The sequence below is a fragment of the Vulpes vulpes genome, chromosome 7 (assembly GCF_048418805.1).
Source record: "Vulpes vulpes isolate BD-2025 chromosome 7, VulVul3, whole genome shotgun sequence".
Taxonomy (NCBI): Eukaryota; Metazoa; Chordata; class Mammalia; order Carnivora; family Canidae; genus Vulpes; species Vulpes vulpes.
Window position 1 is genome coordinate 31054446 of NC_132786.1, and position 22880 is coordinate 31077325.

The 22880-nt window shown below is 40.6% G+C and overlaps 1 protein-coding gene across 17 annotated transcripts in view; it reads right to left on the reverse strand.

Moving 5' to 3' along the window:
• Positions 1 to 329: 329 nt before the first annotated feature.
• Positions 330 to 22880, reverse strand: part of TACC1 (transforming acidic coiled-coil containing protein 1) — a 118663-nt gene continuing 96112 nt past the window's right edge. For 14 of the 17 annotated variants that reach the window (XM_072763482.1, XM_072763480.1, XM_072763493.1 and 11 more), the window contains 8 exons: positions 21013 to 21065; positions 13908 to 14033; positions 12038 to 12114; positions 10452 to 10495; positions 8534 to 8694; positions 7497 to 7603; positions 4007 to 4127; positions 339 to 2817 (listed from right to left, as the gene is read on the reverse strand). In XM_072763482.1, the coding sequence (XP_072619583.1) occupies positions 2749 to 2817; positions 4007 to 4127; positions 7497 to 7603; positions 8534 to 8694; positions 10452 to 10495; positions 12038 to 12114; positions 13908 to 14033; positions 21013 to 21065 (758 nt within the window). In that variant the 3' untranslated portion in view covers positions 339 to 2748. Of the gene's footprint in view, positions 2818 to 4006; positions 4128 to 7496; positions 7604 to 8533; positions 8695 to 10451; positions 10496 to 12037; positions 12115 to 13907; positions 14034 to 21012; positions 21066 to 22880 lie in introns of all 17 variants that reach the window. The other 3 variants (XM_072763487.1, XM_072763491.1, XM_072763486.1) reach the window with 1 other exon arrangement.

A 22880-nucleotide genomic window follows, 5' to 3' on the forward strand; every position in this document is an offset into this window, starting at 1 on the left:
GCTTCCAGGAGTTTCTCCAAATAAAAGTAAATCTCAGGAGGTCTGACTATAACGCCCAGCCAACCAAGTGACAAACTGTTCAGCCTGTCTTATGCTGAATCTTCCCATTAAAATACTTGCAGATGAAGACTATCTACACTTTGGCAAAGTAAAAAACTTAAGAAATGGCTCTGGGTTCAGAGTCTCAGGCAGACTGATCACCTAATGCACCCAGACCTATCTTCTTTTCACCTCCCCTGCACGCTCTTATTAACAGGGCTTACTATTGCCGACCTGTCATGGCCCTCCATGAAAAGCAGAATTCCAGGCTACATTCTTACTCTTTAGAATTTTGGAAGTTTTTTTTTTTTTTTTCATTTTGCTTATTTTTAAAGAAAAACAAACATACATCTTTCTGCCCAGGATATTCTCTTGATTTGCCAGCTGAACAAGCTACATTTTTATTCTTGTTGGAGAATATCTGTCTGTTAAATGAGGAGGAAGCACATTCCCTCATAACGGCCATGGCTGAGAAGCCAGTGGTGAACACAAATTAACCAGGGCCCTTTCATGGTCCTTGTGCAGCAACCTCATTCACTGGGGTCTTCTTAGGGGGTCTCTTCCACCAGCGTGCTAGGAAAGGATTGTCGTCACCTTGGTTTTAACACATAACTATTTTTTGTATATACCAAAGAAGCCTAAATGGAGGACTATGGATTTAGAATGGAGACCACTCTAAGCCTTTCATGCTTAATACAGATCGATATAAAACAAATAAACATGGATATCTCATTAAAACACAGCAGCAAAAAAGGTATAGCGACATTTCTTTCTGCAAAATGCAAAGTTAATTTCCCTAGTAGTGGAGGACCAAGAGAAATCAGTTCCACCAACTGGAGACACTTGTACTTCATTGATACTGTGACTGTAGCACAGCACTCACATTGAACCACACTGACTGCTTTCAAAGCCCAAATGATTGTCAAGTCACTTCTCCAACTACAGACCATTTCTATTGTTCTTTTTTGTACAAAATATTAAGACAGTAGGCTTTAAAATACAGCCTCAGCACCAATTACGATAAATGCATATTGGTAAGACATGACTTCTAGCTTTAAAAGACATTAGGGACCTCCCTGGGGCTAAAGATTGCACCCATGTAAATAGTACACTGCTAAAGAAAAATGCATTTTTAAAGATCTACAGAGGTTCTCCACTAGGCACAATTCATTGCTGAAGTTGGATCATGCAAGAGTTTTACAAGAAAGGTACAAAAACGTACACGTACTGAATACAGTGCATGTCACCATGAAGACATTCAGGGTGTAAGATTAAGACAAAAGAGTGCGTTCAAACACTGCATGGATTTGGTTTTGCCTACCAAATGGAAGGGACTTCACTAGAATTACATGGAAAGTTTCCCTCTTGGGGTTAATAGCCTCATCACTTGGAGAGGAGCCTAAGGAATTTGGTATTGTGAATGTGGCTCTGCTCCCTGCACTCTTCTCCTCCAGGATTCAAACGCCCTTTGTTTAACACTATTCAGAATGTGCTGATTTTTGGGGTGGTTCACATGATTTTTATAGCTCGTTTTGTCAAAAAGTCTACTAAGTTTGAAAGGATATTTTGCCTTAAGAAAAAAAAAATCCAAAGAACAATGTATAACACTTGTAAAAAAAAAAAACAAACAAAAAAACAAACCCACTGTTTCTCCACCTTATAATTGCTATCGGGGTTACAGTTACCTTTTAATTAACTAAAGGAGACTGCCTAAACCTTTTACAAGCAGATTTTCTTTGCATATTTCAAATAGAAAGATGATGAAGGGTCAATATTGATTTTCTAGCAACAAATAGAAGCAGAGGAAACTGAACTGCTCTGGGACAGACTTGCCAAACCCTGGCTTTGAGGGAGCCCCACTGGCACTGCTCTTCATGCAGCCTGAGGCCTGACCCCAAAGGGCACACCTGTCAAGGCTTAGGAGTGTCCAAATACCAGGGCAACGAAACACTGTGGCAAAAAGTCTTCCCCTGACTCTATGGTCTTTGCACCTTCAATTCCCCAAATTCTGAGGTTGGCATCCAGAGCCACAACTCTATTTCAAAACAGGGTTTTACATTTATGGAAATATGCTCTTCTGTGGAGAAGCTCTTATTTGACTATGGTTCAGAGAAAAAAAACCCAGCAGCATATATAAACGTGTGTGTGTGTGTGTGTGTGTGTGTGTGTGTGTGTAGAAATGGGCACTCAGAGTCCCTCCTTGTTTAAAAACTAGAAGTAATAAGAGGCCAAGTTATTTTCCCCCTCAAATAAAACCATTAATGTTGAATGCTAGATTTAAAAGATGAAATAAATAGGTCACCAAAAAAGTTCAGACAGGTGGTAGACAGATGATCCCAAATAGTAGCCACAAAATCCCAAATGTAAATTGCTTAGAAAAGAAAAGATGATTTTTACAAATAGACTAAAGATGGAGAACTCACAACCCCAAACTTGGCGGCCTGTCTGACCAAACCTGTCAGTGGACAGCTCTCAGACGTCACTCCTTCCCGGACTGTGCGATGCTCTAGGGCTCTTTCTAGGGCTGTGGTGTTGGCAGCAAAGCGGGACAGGCAGCAGTAGGCATGTGCTTTTTTAAAGTTTTTTTTTGTTTTTTTTGTTTTTTGTTTTTTCTCTGCAAAGGGACAATTATTCCTGGATAAGGCAAGATAACTGTGGTTACAAGAAAAGCAGCCAGATGCAGACCTGCTGAGCTACCGGGGCGGAAACTCAGTCAGTTTTCCCCAGCTTCGCAATCAGCTCATCGCAGATTTTTGTTAGTTCCTCGATTTCTTGGTTCTGAAAGACAAATGGCATAGTGACATAGGCCACTCTGCATCCTGAGATCCAGGCAGTGACAATTAAATAGTTCCAAGACTGGCTACACTCTTCCTCAAGATCCTAACTCAATGGTTCAAAACTCTTCTATGTCAAGGGCTCTTTAAAGAAAGGGAAACTTCTCCCCTGAAAAATGTTCATCTGTTCAAGTCATGCTCCAGTTGAGTCAGGGGATGAGGGTAACTACTGGTCCTATGCACCTTGTTCGTAAATTTTCTTATCATAGAAATTACCTGTGATGCTTGTTATCTGAGGCCCCACTCAGCCCCTTAGCCCCTTGATCTGTGATTCTGGAGTCTGAGTATCCTAGGGAATACTGCCTAGGGGTTAGCAAACCCCATGATAGTCACTCTTGCCCTAGCTGAATGGATGCAGTAAGAAAAACCACTAGAGGCACACAAAAAAATGAAGTCCAAGAATGACTGAGTAGTGCAAAAGAGGGACCTGATTTTTATTTACCTACACCAGAATTTCTCAACCGTGGAACCACTTTGGGCTGCGTTAGTCTTTGTTATAGGGACTATCCTGTGCATTGTTAGATGTTCAGTAGCATTTCTGGCCTGTACCCATGAAATGCCAGTGGTATCTACCAGTTGTGACAACTAAAAATACTTTCAGACGTTGCCAATGTCCCTTGGAGGGTAAAGTTGCAATCAGGGGGCATGATGGCTTCATATATCACATAAAAAAGAGGGGCACCTGGGTGGCTCAGTCAGTTAAGCATCTGCCTTCGGCTCAGGTTGGGGTCCTGGGACTGAGCCCTGGCAGGCTTCCTGCTCATGGGGAGTCTGCTTCTCTCTCTTCTTCCCTCTGCCCCTCCTACAGCTTATTCTATCTCTCTAATAAGTAAATAAAATTAAAAAAAAGAAAAAAGAAAAAAAAAGGTAGCCTCAGAGCCTAAGTATCTGGTCCCCTAAACTCTACTTAATGCAATTTCCTCTGCATCCTGCCTGGGGATGTTTCCTATTCATATGCTTAGGAATTAAGGGGTTGCCTTGTTTGTGTCCACCTGAATCAATTCCCAGAGGAGCTGGATCAAAGTGTCTGGGTAAAAAAACAAGGCTTATTTCATCTGAATCCACTACAAGCTAGCCACTGCCAAGGAAGAAGACCAAGTGTCTCTCTGGTCACACCACACCCCTCTGGGTACCTTCTGCTGAAGGGCTCTCTCCAAGGACTCCACCTTCATCTGCTCCTTCCGGAGTCCAGCGTGCAGAGCTGCGCTCTCAGCCTTTGCTTTTGTTCGAACTTGAGCAATTTCTTCATTGGCTCTGTTCGTGGTGTTTTGTTTGCAGAATCAAGGGACGAGAAGCACATGGTTAGTCACCAGTCAGAGCTAAGGAGTCAAGATACTAACCGCTTACATTTGTGAAACAGACTAAAAGGAAATGACAACATGATCACAGAAAAATCGGTGACCTGAACTGTTCAATTGAAATTTATAAATACTCAATTTGCACACAACTGCTAAGGAAATTTCCAAAGTGAAAACCAGTGGTAGAATTAATCTCATAGGCCATAGTGAGATTGAAATTTCTATGTCACTAGAAAATGGACTTATGTGACAGTTTCTACAGCAATCTTAGATTTTTTTTTTTTTTTTAACCTAGGACAATAGCAGGCAGGGTCATCTGTGGGATTAACAGAGCTAAACAGGACACTCTCCACTGACATCTATGACACTAGAACTAAAAAGTGACTTTATTAACGAGATACAAAATAAATTTTTAAAACTATACATGGCAATTGATAAATAACCAATTAACTGATGAAAGGATGCTAAAAATCCATTAGTAGTCAAAGGTATGCAAATTTAAATGATAAACTTTTAAAATTTATCAGGTTGGCAAATATTAACCAGGATGATCTTATTCTATGATGGCCGAGATGCAAGGAAACAGACAGGATCACCTGCTGATGGGGAAATGAAAACTGGCACTGTCTGTAGAAGGGGATATGGCTGTAACTATTATGATTTAAAATGCATACATCTCCCCGATGTTTATAGCAGCAATGTCCACAGTAGCCAAACTGTGGAAGGAGCCTCGGTGCCCACCGAAAGATGAATGGATAAAGAAGATGTGGTTTATGTATACAATGGAATATTACTCAGCCATCAGAAATGACAAATACCCACCAATTGCTTCAACGTGGATGGAACTGGAGGGTATTATGCTGAGTGAAATAAAGTCAATCGGAGAAGGACAAACATTATATGGTCTCATTCATTTGGAGAATATAAAAAATAGTGAAAGGGAATAAAGGGGAAAGGAGAAAAAAAATGAGTGGGAAATATCAGAAAGGGAGACAGAACATGAGAGACTCCTAACTCTGGGAAACGAACAAGGGGTGGTGGAAAGGGAGGTGGGCGGGGGTTGGGGGTGACTGGTTGACGGGGCACTTGATGGGATGAGCACTGGGTGTTATGCTATATGTTGGCAAATTGAACTCCAATTTAAAAAAATATGTAAAAATAAATAAATAAATAAAAATGCATATATCTTCTGATCCAGCAAGTCCCCTGAAGTAACATATCCTCAGCAATATTCCCACTTTTCACAACTGTGTGCACAAGGATGTCCACTGCAGCATTATTTACAACAGAAAAAAGTATGAAACTATCTAAATGGAATAATATATAATAAAGGAATGGAACAGTCCTACAACCTAATAAAAATAACTAGAGTGAGCAACCATTTGCTTCGACGTAGAAAATGGCCATGATGATATACTACTAAATGAAAAAGGAAATTTGTATTTTATGACTCTGAAATTATGCAAAAAAAAAAAAAAAAAGTCTGAAGCCATTCTGGGTAGTATCTGTAAAGACACAAAGAAAAATCTGGAAGGATTCACAATAAACCTTTGATAGCAGTACCTCTGGAAGTGAGAATGAGAGAGGGGAACTTGAAATGTTTTACAAATACGGAGATAGCAAAATGTACAGGTAGGTATTACTTTTTAGTTAAAAAAATAAAGTTGGAAGCATTCTTCAGACCATTCCTCAGGATAAATTCCAAATGTGCTGGATTTAAGAGTTAATTAAAAAAAAAAAAAAAAAAAGCCAAAAAAGTACTAGAAGGAAAACATGGGAGAACATTTTAAATTCAGCCCAGAGAAGAGTTTTGTTACCACAACAGCAAATATTGAGTAAAAAAAAATGACTGTGGGATGCCTGGGTGGCTTAGCGGTTGAGCGTCTGCGTTTGGCTCAGGGTGTGATCCTGGGGTCCTGGGATTGAGTCCCACATTGGGCTTCCTGTGAGGAGCCTGCTTCTCCCTTTGCCTGTGTGTTTCTGTCTCTCTGTGTCTCTCATGAATAAATAAATAAAATATTTAAATAAAAAAATTTCACTATATAAAAATAAATTCCTGTATATAAAAAAACACTAGAAACCAAAATATAAACTAGAAAAATAACTCACAACTCCTATCACAAAGGGGCTAGCACATAAATATGATAATATATTTTTATATATAATATATAAACTGACAATAGAAAACCAGGCAAAGAATACAGTGATTCATGGTAAAGCAAGTATGCCTATAGACAGTTGCTAAAATATGTTCAATTTTACTAGTAAGATAAACACAATCAAAACTACTTTGAATAAAAATGTTCTATTAGGTTTATCAAAAAAGAAAACGCTCAGCATTTGACCGTCTGCCTTAGGCTCAGGCATGATCCTGGAGTCCTGGGATCAAGTCCCACATTGGGCTCCCTGCATGGAGCTTGCTGCTCCCTCTGCCTGTGTCTCTGCCTCTTTCCCTCTCTCTGTGTCTCTCATGAATAAATAAATAAAATCTTTAAAAAAAAAAGAAAAGAAAAGAAAACCCTAACTAAAGTGAAATACCACCTTTATCTATTGTTTTTGTAGAAAACTAAAAATTTGATCTGTTGGCCAAGCTGTAGGGAGAAAAGAAGCTCTCATACTTCATGTAGGGATACACTGATAAACGTTGAATGAGGGCAATTTGACAATATTTATCATAATTACAAATTCATATTATTCTTTGGCTGAGCACAATTCCTTTTCCTGCATTCAGATAACTCACATGCACACCAAATGATAACCATCCAGGGCTCCTTACTACAGCCCTGTTTGTAAGTGGGTGATAAATAACCTGAGTGTCCCATAGGAGAGGTGGCTAGTTAAATTACACAGCTAAATGAGAAAAGTTAGGTATGCTGTCATCTGCATAACAAAGGGAGATTCTCACATTAAAAAAAACCCGCGATCACGTGGTATGATAGAGGTGTTGGTTAAGGCCATTGCTGTGTGATATATAAATAGAGCAAATCAACAGGTTGTACTTTAAACTTGCACAACGTTATGTGTTAATTATATCTCCATAAAGCTGGGGAAGGGGGAGAAGGGGAAAGAGTAATCTGTAAGGATTGGAGGAACCAATGGCCAATTACCGGAGGTGGGGGGGGTGGAAGGGGGGGGGAGAGATGTATCTTTTTCTTCCTTTTAATGTTTGAACCATGTGAAGATTCTACCTATTCAAAATTTAAATAATAAACACCCCCCCCCGCCCCCCCGGAGTTGCCAAACAAGGTTGAAGGTTTTTTTTGGCCTTTTTCAATCTTCCCACCACATCAAGGACTGTGAAATAGATCCTATGGCGAGCTCTCACTTGTCTAGTTTTTCTTCTGCATGTATCTTCAGAGCCTGGTATCGCTGTTCCTCTTGTTTAACTCTGGCTAAGTAATCCTGAGCACATTTTTTCAAGGCTTCTTCATTCTGTTCCAAAGTGACAATTTAAAAATAAAAGAAACTGGTCATTTTTCTTCTATTAGTGACAAACTGTGTACCAGAGTTTTCATTTTTTTATTTTTTTTTTCATTTTTTTAAAATGAGAAAACCTAATGAATTCAGATGCCTTTAAGTTATACTCCATGATAATTCAAAACAGGCACAAATAATTCTTACTGAAGAAATTCTAGATAATTTCTTCATGTATAAATTTTCAAAACACAGTAAGGTTCAGTTATACCAATACACCCACAGTTTACGGAGGCTATGATTCAAAAGTCAATGGCTGGAGTGCCTGGCTGGCTCAGTCGGTAGAGCGTGACTCTTGACCTTAGGGTTGTGAGTTCAAGTCTTACGTTGGGTGTAGAGAATACTTAAAAAAGAAATCTTAAGAAAAAAAATTCAAAAGTAAATGGCAATCTGGGTCTCATTTTAGGTAAATTGGCCATTCTCATTTTTATTTTACTATGAAAAAAAGAGAATGTTCACACTATAAATGTGTCCTACTGATGGTGTGCAACTAAGGTGAACCAATATGCCCACTTATATCTAAATTTGAAACACTAATGTAGCCTGAATTTTTCAGTGCTAAATGTTTCCTTTACTATTATTAAGTTAAATTGGTGAATTATCAAAACAATTTCTAGAATTCTCCTAAGGTCTGAGGGTTTCACACCTCTTATGCTCCATGCCACACGCTGGCTGTGGCCTGACCCAGGAGGACAATGACCAAGACACACCACTTGGTGGGCCAGATGCCTGAACAACTGCAGAAAGAGAAAAAGGTAAAGAAAACCGAGGCCAATGGTATCTCAGTTCCAACCCCCTATTTAGGAGGGCACCCACACCTCTGGCATATATGTTTAAAGATCCATTACCAAGAAAATACACTACCAAGGAGAGAAAAGGACATGCTACCTTCTTGAACCCTTCCAGAACGCCTTTCAGGTTCTCATATCTCCTGAAGAGATCAGAAAGGGACCTTTCCACAGAATTAAGGTCAGCCAGGGCCTGCTCCTTCTCCATGGTCAGTTGTTGGAAGCTTTTCTGAGAGGTCATACTTGTCCTCTGTTCATCTTCTGTGAACCACAATAAAAAGTAATGGCGTATTCATAAAACAGATGGTTATCAGCTGCCCTCTGTGAGCTAACCCGTATTCTTGGTGGAGTGGACCCAGCAGTGCACATAACAAAGTTCCTCCTAAGAATTTATGTTAGTGGGGGATCCAGATAGAGACAAGTGACGGGGAAAAACCAAAGCAGACCAAGAAGGGCAGGCTTCCTTTTTTACATAGAGTGGTCTCTCTCAGAGAAAAGATTTGAAGAGGGATGTAAAGGAGCTGAGGGCAGTAGCCATGCAGCTACCCAGGAGGAGAATGTTCCAGCATAGGAACAGCTTTGGCAAGGGCCCTACACTGGTAAGGCATGAGGTGATGTTGGACTGTAGAAAGCATGATTTCAGCACTTTAATAGAGAGACACTTAGGCAGTCAGTCCTGATGATATTGGTTACAGTTATTTCTAAATTCAATGCAGGAGAACCAACTCCTATCATTTCATAAAAGGTACCAGTGCACCTGATACAGGGAAAAGTACACTCACAGCACAGTAAGGACACTGCACCCAGGGGATACTAATAATATGCTGAGGCCATCAACACTCTGGGTGACAGGTGGAAGGCTTATCACAGAATTCAAGCCTTTGCTAGCCTCTAAAATGAACCTAACTACAGCTGATCCTTATTATCTGCAGACTGTGTATTTCTGAATTCATCTACTTGCTAACATTTATTTGTAAACCCAAAAATCAATACTGTGGTGCATTCCCAACCATCCGCCAAGTGGCAAAAAATGTGAGTCACTTGATATGCACATTTTCCAGCTAAGTTTGAACAGGGAAACACTCTGCCTTCTTGTAGTATCGTGATTTCTGCATTTTTGTGCTTTCTGTTGATGATTTTGCTGTTTAAAATGGTCCAAGTATAGTGCTGAGTACTGCTAGTACTTCCAAGTCCGAGAAGGCTGTGATGGGCCTTATGGTGAAAATGCCTTCATCAGATAATCTTCATTCGGGCATCAACTTTGGCACTGGGGGCCATGAGCTCGATGTTAATGAATCAACATTACATAGGATGTCTTTAAACAAAAATATACATAAGACAAGGTTATGTATTGACAAATATGTGACCAGAGGCCTGCAGGCCTGTCACCCTGTATTTCCCCTAAAGCAATGGCTCAGTAGCATTTCCATTTGTGGCTAATTCAGTGTTTGTGGCAACTTTGTAGAACAGAGCCACTGCAAACAGTGAGAATCAACTGGATCTAAGTGATGGACAAATGGAAGCCCGTATTCTGATCTGAAAATCATCTATGGAACCAGGGCACCTGGGTGGCTCAGTTGGTTAAGCGTCTGCCTTGGGCTCAGGTCATGATCCCAAGGTCCTGGATGAGCCCCACGTTGGGTTCCCTGCTCATCGAGGAGCCTGCTTATCCCTCTCCTTCTTCCCCTCCCCACGTTCATGCGTGCTCTATCTTTCCCTGTATCAAATAAATAAAGTTTTTTTTTTTTTTTTTTTTAAATCATCTATGGAACCTATGGTTCACACCAGAGGAAAAAAAAAGTCCAGGGGCGCCTGGGTGGCTCTACTGGCTAAGCATCTGCCTCCTGGTTTCAACTCAGGTCATGATCTCAAGGTTATGAGGTAAAGCCCCAAACTGGACTCCCTGCTCAGCTCAGAGCCTGCTTGAAATTCTTTCTCTCTCTTTGCCCCTCCCCTTGCTCATTTGCTCTCTTTCTCTCAAATAAGCAAATAAAATCTTTAAAAAAAATTGTCCTTACCAATCATTTGGGCAATGGTCTTTTCATATTCAGCCACAATTTTCCTTAAAAAAAAAAAAGAAAAAATATATATATATTATTGGAAGAGAATTTTCCATGGAAGTTGGAGAAATGCTGCCCTAAACAATTAAAGACATTAACAAAAGAACATCTGAGTGTGGTATATAATGTCTGATGAATATTTGAACAATGATGTTCAAATGAACAAATTTATGTAACCCAGTTATCTGTTTTGGGCTTTTTTTATATTAATGTGAGATTTGTTAATGTTCAAAAAGGTTTTTCTGAAGATTTTATGTTTAACAAGCCTTTCATTATAGAAACTGATTTCACTTTTTCTTTGCACCTCATGTAAATGACCTCATTCTGCCTGGACAAATCAATCTTTCACAAAATAAGTGAATGAAATTCTTGGGCTTCTTCCTAAGAAGCCCGATCTGTTCAGAAGTTCAGGCCTTCCTGGCCCCAATCCACACTTTTGGGCAGTTTCTGCCCTCTGATTCAGTTTTATTTTATTTTTAAGTTTTATTTTTAAGTTTTATTTAACTGTCTTAGTTCCAAAAGCATTTCAGTTATTCAAAGACTTTAAAGATCACCCTGTCATGTTAATCTTTCTTTTTGGGCAAAGTGCAATGGAGTTTCCCTGACCCTGTCCAAATAAGATGAGTGCTCTTCCCTGGGACCCCCAGCGAGAAGTGAGGGCTCCCCTGCCCCTCAGTGGTGGTGCCCATCACTTGGATCCAGGTTTCTTCTGGCGGCTACTGTAAGCTAGGGGGTTGTTGCTTCCTCTCTGCCACATCCAGCACGGAACCTCACACCCAGCAGATGCTCAAAAAGCAAGTAATACAAGAGCTACAAATTAGAGTGAACATATTTAAAATGTCTCTTAATCATTCAAGTGCTGACTGAACAAGTATATAAATTATGCTTTTTTTCTTCTTTGATGCTATCTTTAGTTATTTCACAGCTTTGAACTCCCCTTTCTAGGGAATGAGCAGCAAAAAGAAAAAGATTTCAATTTTAGGTCAGTTGATTTTGTTTCCTATTAACATGCTTTTTATAATCTATTTGGTGGTCATGAAATTTGAAGCCATCATGCATAATTGATTTTAGAAAAGTACCATGACTATTGACTTTATATGTCAATAAATCTTATTATTCTGTAGTTTAAACGGATTTTTTTGCACAAATTGATGTCTCTTCAAAAGATTAAGAATTATGCGAGTTCTGCTTATTTGTAATGTTCTCAACAACCCACAAGAAGCTACAGCATTTGAGTAACTGGTCAACAACACTCATGAAAAGACACTGTCAATCACATATTAAGGTGCAAATATGCCCTCAAGTTCTCAACAGTTGGTTTTGTGATAAGCAAATACTTTCATCACTACATTTATAGTAGTATAATATATTATATTATATATATAAATAATATATATTTATTAAATTATTTATTATATTTATATTATATTATATAATTAAATAATATATAATATAATATATATTATATATATAAATATATATATATTTATAGTAGTATAGTATTTTTATGCATTAAAGTCTCCAACCCAAACCTCCCATCTAACCTCATCTCCAAAACTTCTTGTCGGGTTTCTTCGTATTTTTTCTTCCATTCATTTGCTTCAATTTCCTTAGTGATTATCTAAATTATAATAGAGATAAAGTGTGGTTTTACCTACTGAATCTATCACAGTTTGAATTTAAGATTGGAAACTGAAAACATATAACTAGGTCGATCCCAAGACATTTAAGCTACATTAGGAATATAAAGCCTCAGAATCTACATATAATGCTCACAAGCATTTGGAAAAATGTGCTCTCTGCCACATAGGGTGGTGGAAATGTAGCCACCGAAACAGAGGCAAACAGAACATCTCCCAGGAAAATTCAAAGTGATAATCACAATCCCTGTGAATTTTACCCGGGCCCAGGGTCTGGCTCTCAGCTCTGCAGGCCCAAAACCATGACTGGGATAGGACACCAAAAGAAGAGCCATCAGCCTAGAAGAGACTCACCCTAACCAAAGTAGTAATTTTAGGATACGGAATGAAGCATTAGTGTGACCAGCACATTTTCCTTCTATAGAGATTTCTGATTGCTTGGTAAGAATGGAGTCACAACTAGGGCTCAGAGTTCTAAGCCTCCAGCCAGAAGGCTTGCTCATCAGACCAGAACCCATATCCCTATCTGGGATGGCCTTACTAACTGGAAAGAAATACTATAAACTCATTACCTCAAACTCCATGTGCCTTGACAGAGCTTAGAGGGACATCCTTTTATTATACTTCTCTCTTTCTAATTGGTACATTCTTTATTTTGATGCCTTTAATCAGAATAGAATCAAGAACCTAGCAGCCAAGGACACCTATATGGCTCAGCGATTGGATGTCTGCCTTTGGCTGAGGGCATGATCCTGGGGTCCTGGGATCAAGTCCTGCATCAGGCTCCTTGCAGGGAGCCTGCTTCTCCCTCTGCCTGTGTCTCTGTCTCTCTCTGTGTGTGTGTCTCTCATGAATAAATAAAATCTTAAAAAAAGGAAAGGAAAAAGAACCTAGCAGCCAAACCGTCTGCTTCAGGTGACGAGGCACATTTTTGCTCTGCTCTATTAGGCAGACATCTGATAGTTTTACTCTCGGGAGGAAGAAGATGTCATTTTTCTCACTGACAGGGACAGGCAGGCATCCTTGCCACTGCTCCTGAGTTCTGACAATGGAACCAGGTGACATCCATCATTATCAACCTAATGCTATTTTTTAAGCTTTAAAAGATTATATCTGAGGTTCTTATCTACTCTCATGATATTATAATAACATTGCTACACTAAGGAAATTCCCTTTTTAAGAGAAAAAAAGGTGGAATCATCAAGAAACACACAAACCAAACACATAAAATACAGCATAGAAATATAATGGGAATGGATGGTAACTGATTAATAGCACGTGACGGCATCTTCTGTATTTTCTGATCACCCAAGAAAGGCCTAGTAGTAAGCGATTTTGAGCAGAGACTGTTTAAGAGACGTAGTAAAAGAATTTAAGAGTTGACGGTTAGAGAATGGATAAAGGTGGGAAACAATTTTATATTATTGCAAGCGTAGAATTTAAGACATTTGTAAGCGTGAACACGTATCTCCTGCTAAATGAAGGCACTGATTCAGTCACATATGTGGGAAGAGTTGGCAGAATTTGATATTTAAAAAACTTCAAGGCTGAAAGATAAAAAAGTGTTAACTTTTTCCCTAGGACACCAGAAAGTCGGGACTCTAGCACCAATGTGAGTTTTACAGGGAGCCTTTATACGAGCTACACAAGCTACAGGAAATAAGAACTTCCAGCCGGGGATAACTTAAGCCCAACAGAGATGGAATCTCCCTGCTGGCGCGTGGGCTTTACAAAGAAATGGAGTGCTAAACAGACGGAACACCAAGGCCTTTACCTCTTCTCTTATGAGGGTGAGCACGGCTGTCTTATCTGATTCACTGAGGCAGATGCCGTCCAGGGGGCTCTCCGCTTCACAGGCCACAGACACGGGGGCTTTCTCCATAGAGGACTCCAACAGGCCCTGAGGGGCAAGAAGTCACACTTAGTTCAGTCTTCAGCTTCTTAACCCCAAATATTCTTCAATAACTTCCTCATTGCTCAACTGATTACAGTGATTAAAAACATATTTGAAGACAAAACAGGGGGGGAAGCTTTTGAAAATAAAAATCAAATCCAGTTACAGCACTATCTAAAGGAAAAAGTATCCTAATGAATATGGGGCGGTGGCGGCGAGTTAACAACCATTTAAAACAGAGAGCCTGCAAAGTTTTCTTTGTATCTAAAAAGGAGAAAGTGATTATCACAGTGACCAGTCACCAAAGAATCACATGTATAAAAGAAAAAATGTCTCATTTTTCAGGTGTTTCTGGGGATGATGCATTCCATGTAACTTTTCCCCAAAAGAGTATCCACTTTTAAACATACTGATAACTTTGTATACCTCTTCATTCACTTTGGATAGAAATGTTTCTAAAATGGACTAGTAACTTCCAATCCTAAGGAAGTAGAAATGGCAAACATATCTGAATGCTGACTCCCCTACCCCAGAATGCTTCAGGGCCATCAGGAACTTCAGCTGCTCTGTAGTGACATTGGCCCTGGCGCATGATGCTGTCAAATGTACAGTGTGATTGGTCCCTTTACAAAGTGGCCACATGTAAAGTCCTTTGGTATATTGTTGAACCAAGACTGAACAAAAAGGCCAAAGTCTACTTAGACCAGTAATTTTTAAACCTTTCATTTTCATTACAATTCACTCTTTCTCTAGAAAATGCTAAAAAATTCACACATAATTTTTGCATTTAGCCCAATACAGAAAACCCTGACAGGAGCCCACGGTCCCCCCAGAAACACTTTCTATCTTGGGGCAGATCTATCACTATAGCTAGACACCACTCACCACAGGCAGCCTCAAACATGGCCCTGAATGACCCCCACCATCCTGGTACTAATTCTCTCGTGTAAGCTCCTCTCCGTGAGTCTAGGGTGGACCTGGTGACTCACTCCTAAAGAGGCTACGTACAGTAAAAGCCATAGGTGAAATTAGTTTACAAAAAGACTCCAGCTTCCACATTGTGAGGAACTCTCTATGTAAAGGCCCATGTGCAAGGAACTGATGTCTCTGCCAACAGCCATGTGAGTTACCTTGGAAGTGGGTCCCCCCAAATTGAGTCTGGAAGTGACCACAGCTCTGGTCAGTACCTTGACTACAGCCTGTGTGCACTCAGTCAGAGGCATCCAGCAGAACTGCCCCAGGATTCCAGGGCCAGAAATGAGGACATAAGAAATGTTTCTTGTGGATAATGAATAAACTCCTGGACTTTGAGTCATCCATTAACTTCTTGTGCCATGCTTCTCCTCAAGAAGCTTTCTCATAATCTTGATTCCCACATAACTTGCCTACAGGGAGGTAACACCCCAGGGCAAGCTGACACATTTGGTTCACTTTATCGTTAGATTTCTGATTCTAAATTAATACATTTTACAATCAGTCTTTTATGTTTTTATTAGTTGAAGACAGAATCCCCAAGTCAAATCAACTCCAGGAAATAGTTCCCCTATGCCTTCTCTGATTCTCAAGTTAGCAAGATTTTAGGAAATAAGCCAAAAGATTTTTCTTAGTAAGCAAAGTATCAACATTTATTCTAGAGGTTAGCATCTCATTCATTTGTTGGGGGAATAAATTAATTGTCTGCCAATTTGCTCAACAACTTAATGTGTCTGGAAGAGGCAGCATTCTGAATTGGAGCCAGGTGATCAGACTTTAGATAGGGACAGATATATATCCAGGTGAGTGGCTTCTGTAGCCTGCAGACCTCCCCAGTTACTCCCTCCACCTGGCCACATCCTCTCACCTCACAGCTCAAAATAAGACAGCTCTTACAGGGAATTTATGGCCGTGGCCTATTTCAGCTGCCTTTTCAAGAACCCTAGGATTTAGCTTTTCACCTTCTTTAGTTCTTTATATTGCTTTTTTTTTTTATTTATTTTTTTTATTTTTATTTATTTATGATAGTCACAGAGAGAGAGAGAGAGAGGCAGAGACACAGGCAGAGGGAGAAACAGGCTCCATGCACCGGGAGCCTGACGTGGGATTCGATCCTGGGTCTCCAGGATCGCGCCCTGGGTCAAAGGCAGGCGCCAAACCGCTGCGCCACCCAGGGATCCCTATATTGCTTATTAAACAGCATAGAAAGCCTACAGAATCTACCATCACAGAGAACTGACCTGACAATCGCATCCTGGGCTGGTTAATCTATTATGTTTAATAAAGATGCTAACCCAATCAATCAGTCTCAACCTTTCTACTAAAGGGTCCTGTTCATGTCCACTAATCCCCTTTCCTTGAACATTTCCTTTGAATGTTCCCAAAGCATTCACAGCTGAGAGCCAAGAAAGACCTGTCTCTAGACCGTGGAACTCAATGCAGTCTTGGTTGCAACTGGCAGTGAGCATGGATGCCACCACGTACAGCTCTTCTGCTCACTGCCTTGCAGTAAGACTTAGCACCATTACTTTCTCGCAGCATGCTGAGTTCATCCCATCTTTGATCTTTTTCTTAAAAGCTTTTACTATTAATCATGAAAGACACAGAGAGAGAGGCAGAGATACAGGCAGAGGGAGAAGCAGGCTCCATGCAAGGAGCCCTATGTGGGACTCAATCCCTGAGCCAAAGTCAGGTGTTCAACTGCTGACCAACCCAGGCATCCCCCATCTTTCATCCTCGAATCCACTGGAGTGTACCCCACCCCAGCCACTTCACTCTAACAGAGACACGCTTGGAAAAACCACATGAACTTAACTTTAAGAAGTTTAAGACTTCCTAGAAAAATAAATTGACTTCTAATTGAAAAATGTCATAGACCAATAGCTGATAAGCAAACTTGAGACTTAGTGCCCACCATTGACTGATCTCTGGACTTAGTTACTTTGGCCTGGATGCGACCAACCGCCAGCAACAAGCTGCAACAGGAATGCACTTCCAAGAAACACAAGGGAGGCTTTCACAAGAGAATGCTACATTAACCAGACTTCTTTATTCAACGTTTTTAATAGTGCATTTTCTCTATGCAATGTCTAATCCACACTCTAGGTAGTAGAAATTAATTGATTTCAGGAAGTTCCACTGGGGTTACTTTGAAAAGATCACAACATAGCAGCTGGCTCCAAAGACAAGTATTTTCTCTGTCGCTCACTCTGCACTCTTTTACTAGCAGCATCACCCCACTTGACAGTGGCCTGGTACTTTGCTGCTCCCATGTTTCATTTTACCACTGACTTTCTTTTTTTGTTTTTTTATGTGTAAGTTTCCTTTTTTTAAAAATTTATTTTATTTATTTATTCATAGACACAGAGAGAAAGGCAGAGACACAGGCAGAGGGAGAGGGAGAAGCAGGCTCCATGCAGGGAGCCAGATGTGGGACTCAATCCCAGGTCTCCAGGATCACACTCCAGGCTGCAGGCAGCGCCAAACCGCTGCGCCATGGGCTGCCCACCACTGACTTTCATCCTCAGGACCACTCTGACGACAGCCATAGGTTCACTTATTTTATGGATGAAGAAGCTGAGAATCTGGAAGTTGAACCAGTCTGTAGTTGAACCAGTCTGTTCCCACAGCTGGGGAAGCCACCTAAATCTGCAATGACACAGACCAATGCTTCATCCACTCAACACAGCCTTCTTTGATCACCCCCCTTTGCTATTTTTATAGGATAAAAAAAAATACAAGAAAGTGCTCCCTTAGTACTTAGAAAACTTCAAAAGGAACTGGTTTCCCCAAGTGCACAAGCAGGCTCTTTGGTAGGACAGTGCATAGTTTCAGCATCTTGTGGGTGGGGATGGCAGGCATCCCTCTCTTTCACAGATGAGGAAAGTCAAGAGAAGTCCAGGAGTGGCTGTGCTGGGTTTAGGTGACCTGGCTCCCAGAAAAGTGATGTTGTCCAGAAACAGATGTCACTAACATGTGAGGACAATGCTGCCAAGACCCTGTGCGTTTTGTGTATGTCTTTCTTCTGCTCATGTTTCCACAGGCTCCTCCTTCACCCATCTATCTTTACACTTGCTCACCCTATGTCCTCTAGGGAATCACTACAGGTCTCAGCCTAACAGTGAGCCCTGAAAACAATTTACTGGGACATACAATCTGCACTAAAAATGAAACAGGATAAACTAATCCTACAGCTTCAACTATCCTGTGTACTAAAGGCCATCACATTTTTTTAAAAAAAGATATATTTATTTATTTTAGAGAGAAAAAGAGGCAAAGGGAGACAGAGAGATAGTCTTAAGCACAACCCTGAGATCCCTTAACTGACTGCACCACCCAGGTGCCTCCTGGGTGGGCTTTAATAAATTTGAGGGTCAGGGTGCCTGGCGACTCTTGGTTTCGGCTCAGGTCATGATCTGGGGGCCTGCGGATCTAGCTCTACGTTAGGCTCCATGCTCAACAGGGAATCTGCTTGGATCTCCCTCTTCCTCTGCCCCACACCTGCTGCCCCCACCCCCTGGCTCAGGTGCACACATGTGTACTCTCTAAAATAAATAAATAAATCTTGGGGTGCCTGGGTGGCGGTGGCTCAGTCGATCAAGCATCTGACTTTGGCTCAGGTCATGATATCATGGTCCTAGATCAAGCCCTGAGATGGGCTCCCTGCTCAGTGGGGAGTCTGCTTGTCCCCTTGCCCCTCTCCCTGCTTGTGCTCTCTCCTCCTCAAATAAAATCCTTAAGAAAATAAACAAACAAATCTTTAAAAATAATAATAAAGCCAACCCAGGCCTTTCTTGAACTCATTCTATGTATTTACTAGAACTGCCTCCTGGAAATATGGACTTAGAAACTTGTCCCACAGATGTCTCAAAGCCATAGATCTAAAAATTCTTCTACAATTCTGCACCTCTTTCTTAATTTGCTGATTCCTGTGTCCAGTAGAATTTTCCGTGGTAGGTGCTACGGTAGTAGCAGTCAGTCATGGTCTCTACCTTTTCCAAGCTTCTAGTGTTAGAAGGAAGAAAGGGAGAACAGAAGTGACTCGAAGGGGCAGGTTTATGGAACTGAAAGTAATTCCATATGATAAGGCAAGAGTCAGATGTGTGAGGTAGAGAAGAGACAGCGGATGCTGGAGAGAAAGGCAGAGTCCCAGTGCAGAAAGCCTTGGCCACCAGAAGAGTCTGAACTTATTCTAAAGACAAGGGAAGCCAACCAAGAAGTTTAAACAGAGTAACAAGATCAGTTTTGTATTTAAAACATTACCTTGGCTTATGTCAATGAATAAGAGAACAGCCTGGAAACAGGGAGACTGGTTAGGAAACTACTGCCATATTAAAAAGACTGTTGACAGCCATGGGCTGGAGAAGTGGTAAGCGGATTTACAGTATATGGTACCTGGATGTGGAAACCACATATTTGCTTGCAGGGAATAAGGGGGAGAGAGGGGCCCAGGGAGACCCCGGGTTTGCACGATGGATTATCAGTAGCACTGACTACTCAGATGTTCAAGGAAGAAAACTTGGGTGGCTTTCACTAACTTTCTCTCACCACCATTTCTCCCCAGCCACAATGCAAGTCTCCCAAGTCACCAAATAGTAAAGGTTCTACCTGATAAATATCTCTCAGCCTCCACCCCATCCTTTGAACTATTTGTTACCCATCATGATGCTCCTTACTTAAAGCCCCACGATAGTTTCCTACTGCTTCTACCATGAATTCCCAACCTCCTGGCACTAAGTCAATAGCTCCTGATGATCTGGTCCTCATCTACCGTAGACCACCTACTCACACGGGATTACTAACACTTCCACTTCCTTATAAAGCCCCTGCTTCTCACTCCTTGTCTTTGTTCAGGCCACCTCTGCTGCTTCACTGCTTTATCTCTCAAACTCCATTTTCTCTTTACAACTAAGTTCAAATGGAGGAACCTAAGACCACACCACCTTAACCAAGAGGTCATAGTTAATTCCACCAATAATGGGACATGCTGAAAGCCACAGTGTCACTTCTGATGGATTTGTGCTTGAGATGCACAAACTGAATTTAATCATGAGGAAACACTAGATGAACTCAAACCGAAAGATTCTACAAAACAACTTCAAAAGTGTCAGGGTCAGGAAAGACAAAGACTGAAGAACTATCATAGATTACAGGAGACTGAGAACCCAAAAACTAAATTTAACATGGGATTCTGAGCTGGATCCTGCAACCAGAAAGAGGACATTAATGGGACAACGGACAAAATTCAAAGATAGCTTCTAGCTTAGATAATAACATGGTCATCGATTTTGGTAACTGTACTGTGATTATATAAAATGTTAACATTCAGGGAACATGGGTGAAAGATTTACAGAAATTCTCTGTACTATTTTTACAAGTCTAAAAAATGTTAACATAGTTTTGCTTTTAATGAGCTCAAATTCAGCCTCCCAGACACCTGCTGTGCAGGTGGTCAGCCTTGGCCCCTGGAACACATTAAATTACAACATTCACATTGTATCATTAGTTTCCATTTTGCATCTACTACTGGCTCAGTTCAAAAGAAATACAATGCAAACCATTGGTAATTTAAAATGTTTCATTGGCCATTTAAAAAGTAAAAAGATACAAGTAAAATTAATTTTAATAATGTACTTCAGTTAACCTAAGATATCTAAAACATGAGCATCTCAACATGTAATCAGTACAAAAAGTTTGAGACATTTTATTTTCCTTTTTTGTATAAAGTCTTTAAAGACGAGTAATATTTTACACTTACGAGAGACATCTCAATTCAGACTAACTACAGGTCAGGTGCTCAGTAATCAGAAGGGGGCTAGCGGCTACTGGATTGGAGATCTCAGGAAAGACTATGAGCTCCTTGAGTGAAGAAACTTTTATTTATATTTCGTCCCGTCACCAAAGACTAGAACTTATTTGATGAATTAACTTTGGCCTTAAATACTGAAAAAAATCCAACTGAGCCCCACATTCCCCCCCGCTCCTGCCCCCCAACCCAAGTGCAGGAACTTACAGTCATGGCAGATCCATCTTTTTCCATCTTCTGGCACATCTCTTTCTCTATGCCTGCAACACAGAGAGTCATTTTTATAATTATCCCAAGAAGTCAGTTCCTGTCTTTCCTGGTAAAAGACTCTGGAAACCCCAGTGCAGGCCCAGAGTGACGTCTATGAACAAATGAACAGCATTTTCAGATATTCAAAGGAGCACTGGCATTTTGTTTATGGGTGTGTTGTCTGTATTAAAAGTTCAAGTATTCAGAAGAAAGGGGAGTGTGCGGTTAGCCAGCCATCAACAGAATCACCATCTTCAGGTGGAAAAAATAGCAAGGCTGCCCTCTTGTGTCCGTGAAAAGTTTTGTAAAAAAGGTTTACTATAACCATGGGACTATCTATCTCAGAAAGAGAAAACCAAAGAGCGAATGTTACTTTTATTATTGGTCTGAGTGAATTTAAATTCCAGCCCAGAAGGGTACCCTCATAATTAACATAGCAGATAAAACAATAAGCTCTAAATTTCAATGCCCGAAAACTAAATTCATTCTCCTCCCCACACCCTTTCAAACTCGTCTCCAAAGGCATATACATATGTATAGGTATACATATATATGTATAGGTACATATGTATACGTATACATATATACATATATATACACGTGCGTGCACATGCGCACACACAATGTGATTTCTAATTGAAGGAATAGGTACTTATTAAAGAAAATCTTAAAACGTGAAAGAGCACACAATTTTAAAGCTACAACCTTTGTGTAGCAACAACAAATTACTATTTTAGTGTACTGTCTACAGTGAATTATTTAAAACAAATGTGACCATCACTACTCTGTTTACAAACCGTCAATGGCTCCCCTTTACCTACAGGATCAAGTCTTGATTCCTCAGTTGGACCTCGTTTTTCCCACTTGTCCTGAATTCACAAAGAACTGCTTAGCATTTACCAACATAGCAGGCTCCTTCTCATCCCTGCAAGAGATTCTCATTCCCTGCGCATGTCTATGTACATATGTATCTATCCAGACCTGGTGCAAAGGTGGCTCTCCCTAGGAAACAGATCGTGATTCCCCTGATAGAGCCAGAACTTCTTGCCCACCTCCACACACCTACCACCCCTGCATGACCATAGCCTCAGCTTGCTCCCAAGACATGATCAAACACTGTAGCACTAGCTCTTTACTAACTCTGAGGACAGCACCACAGCTAACAGAACCCCAGTTCTAGAAATTTCTGTTGGAGGAATTTCCTCCTAGTGAGGAAGAATATAATCCAAAAAATATCTCCTATATCAGAGGAAAGTCAAAGATGAATCATTCATAGTCCTTAACCTCAAGAAGTTTATCAAAGATACCTCTTATAATAAATACATGGAACAGGAACGGTAAGGAGAAATGTGTGGGAATATAAAGTGTGGTGGAAGCCAAGTCATAGTTTTGAAAGAAACCTGAAAAAAACGGGAAGAATTTTTATAAAGATGGCAAAGAAAGGAATTTTATTTTACTTTATTTTTAAAGATTTTATTTATTTATTCATGAGAGACACAGAAAGAGAAGCAGAGACACAGGCAGAGGGAGAAGCAGGCTTTCTGCAGGGAGCCCGATGCCTGACTTGATCCCAGGACCCCAGCATCACAACCTGATCCAAAGGCAGACGCTCAACCACTAAGCCACCTAGGTGTCCTAAGAAAGATATTTTAAATGTAACAAATAAATGCAGGTACAAGAGTACTCAGGATCATCCCTATAACTGGGGTAAAGGAGTACAGGTGGGAAAGATGTCAGAGCAGAAAGAGGCCTGGGAAGAAATGTGGAACAGTGCCTGGCACATTTACTCTATAGATGGGAGGAGATGTGGTCAGTGAGGAGAGGCT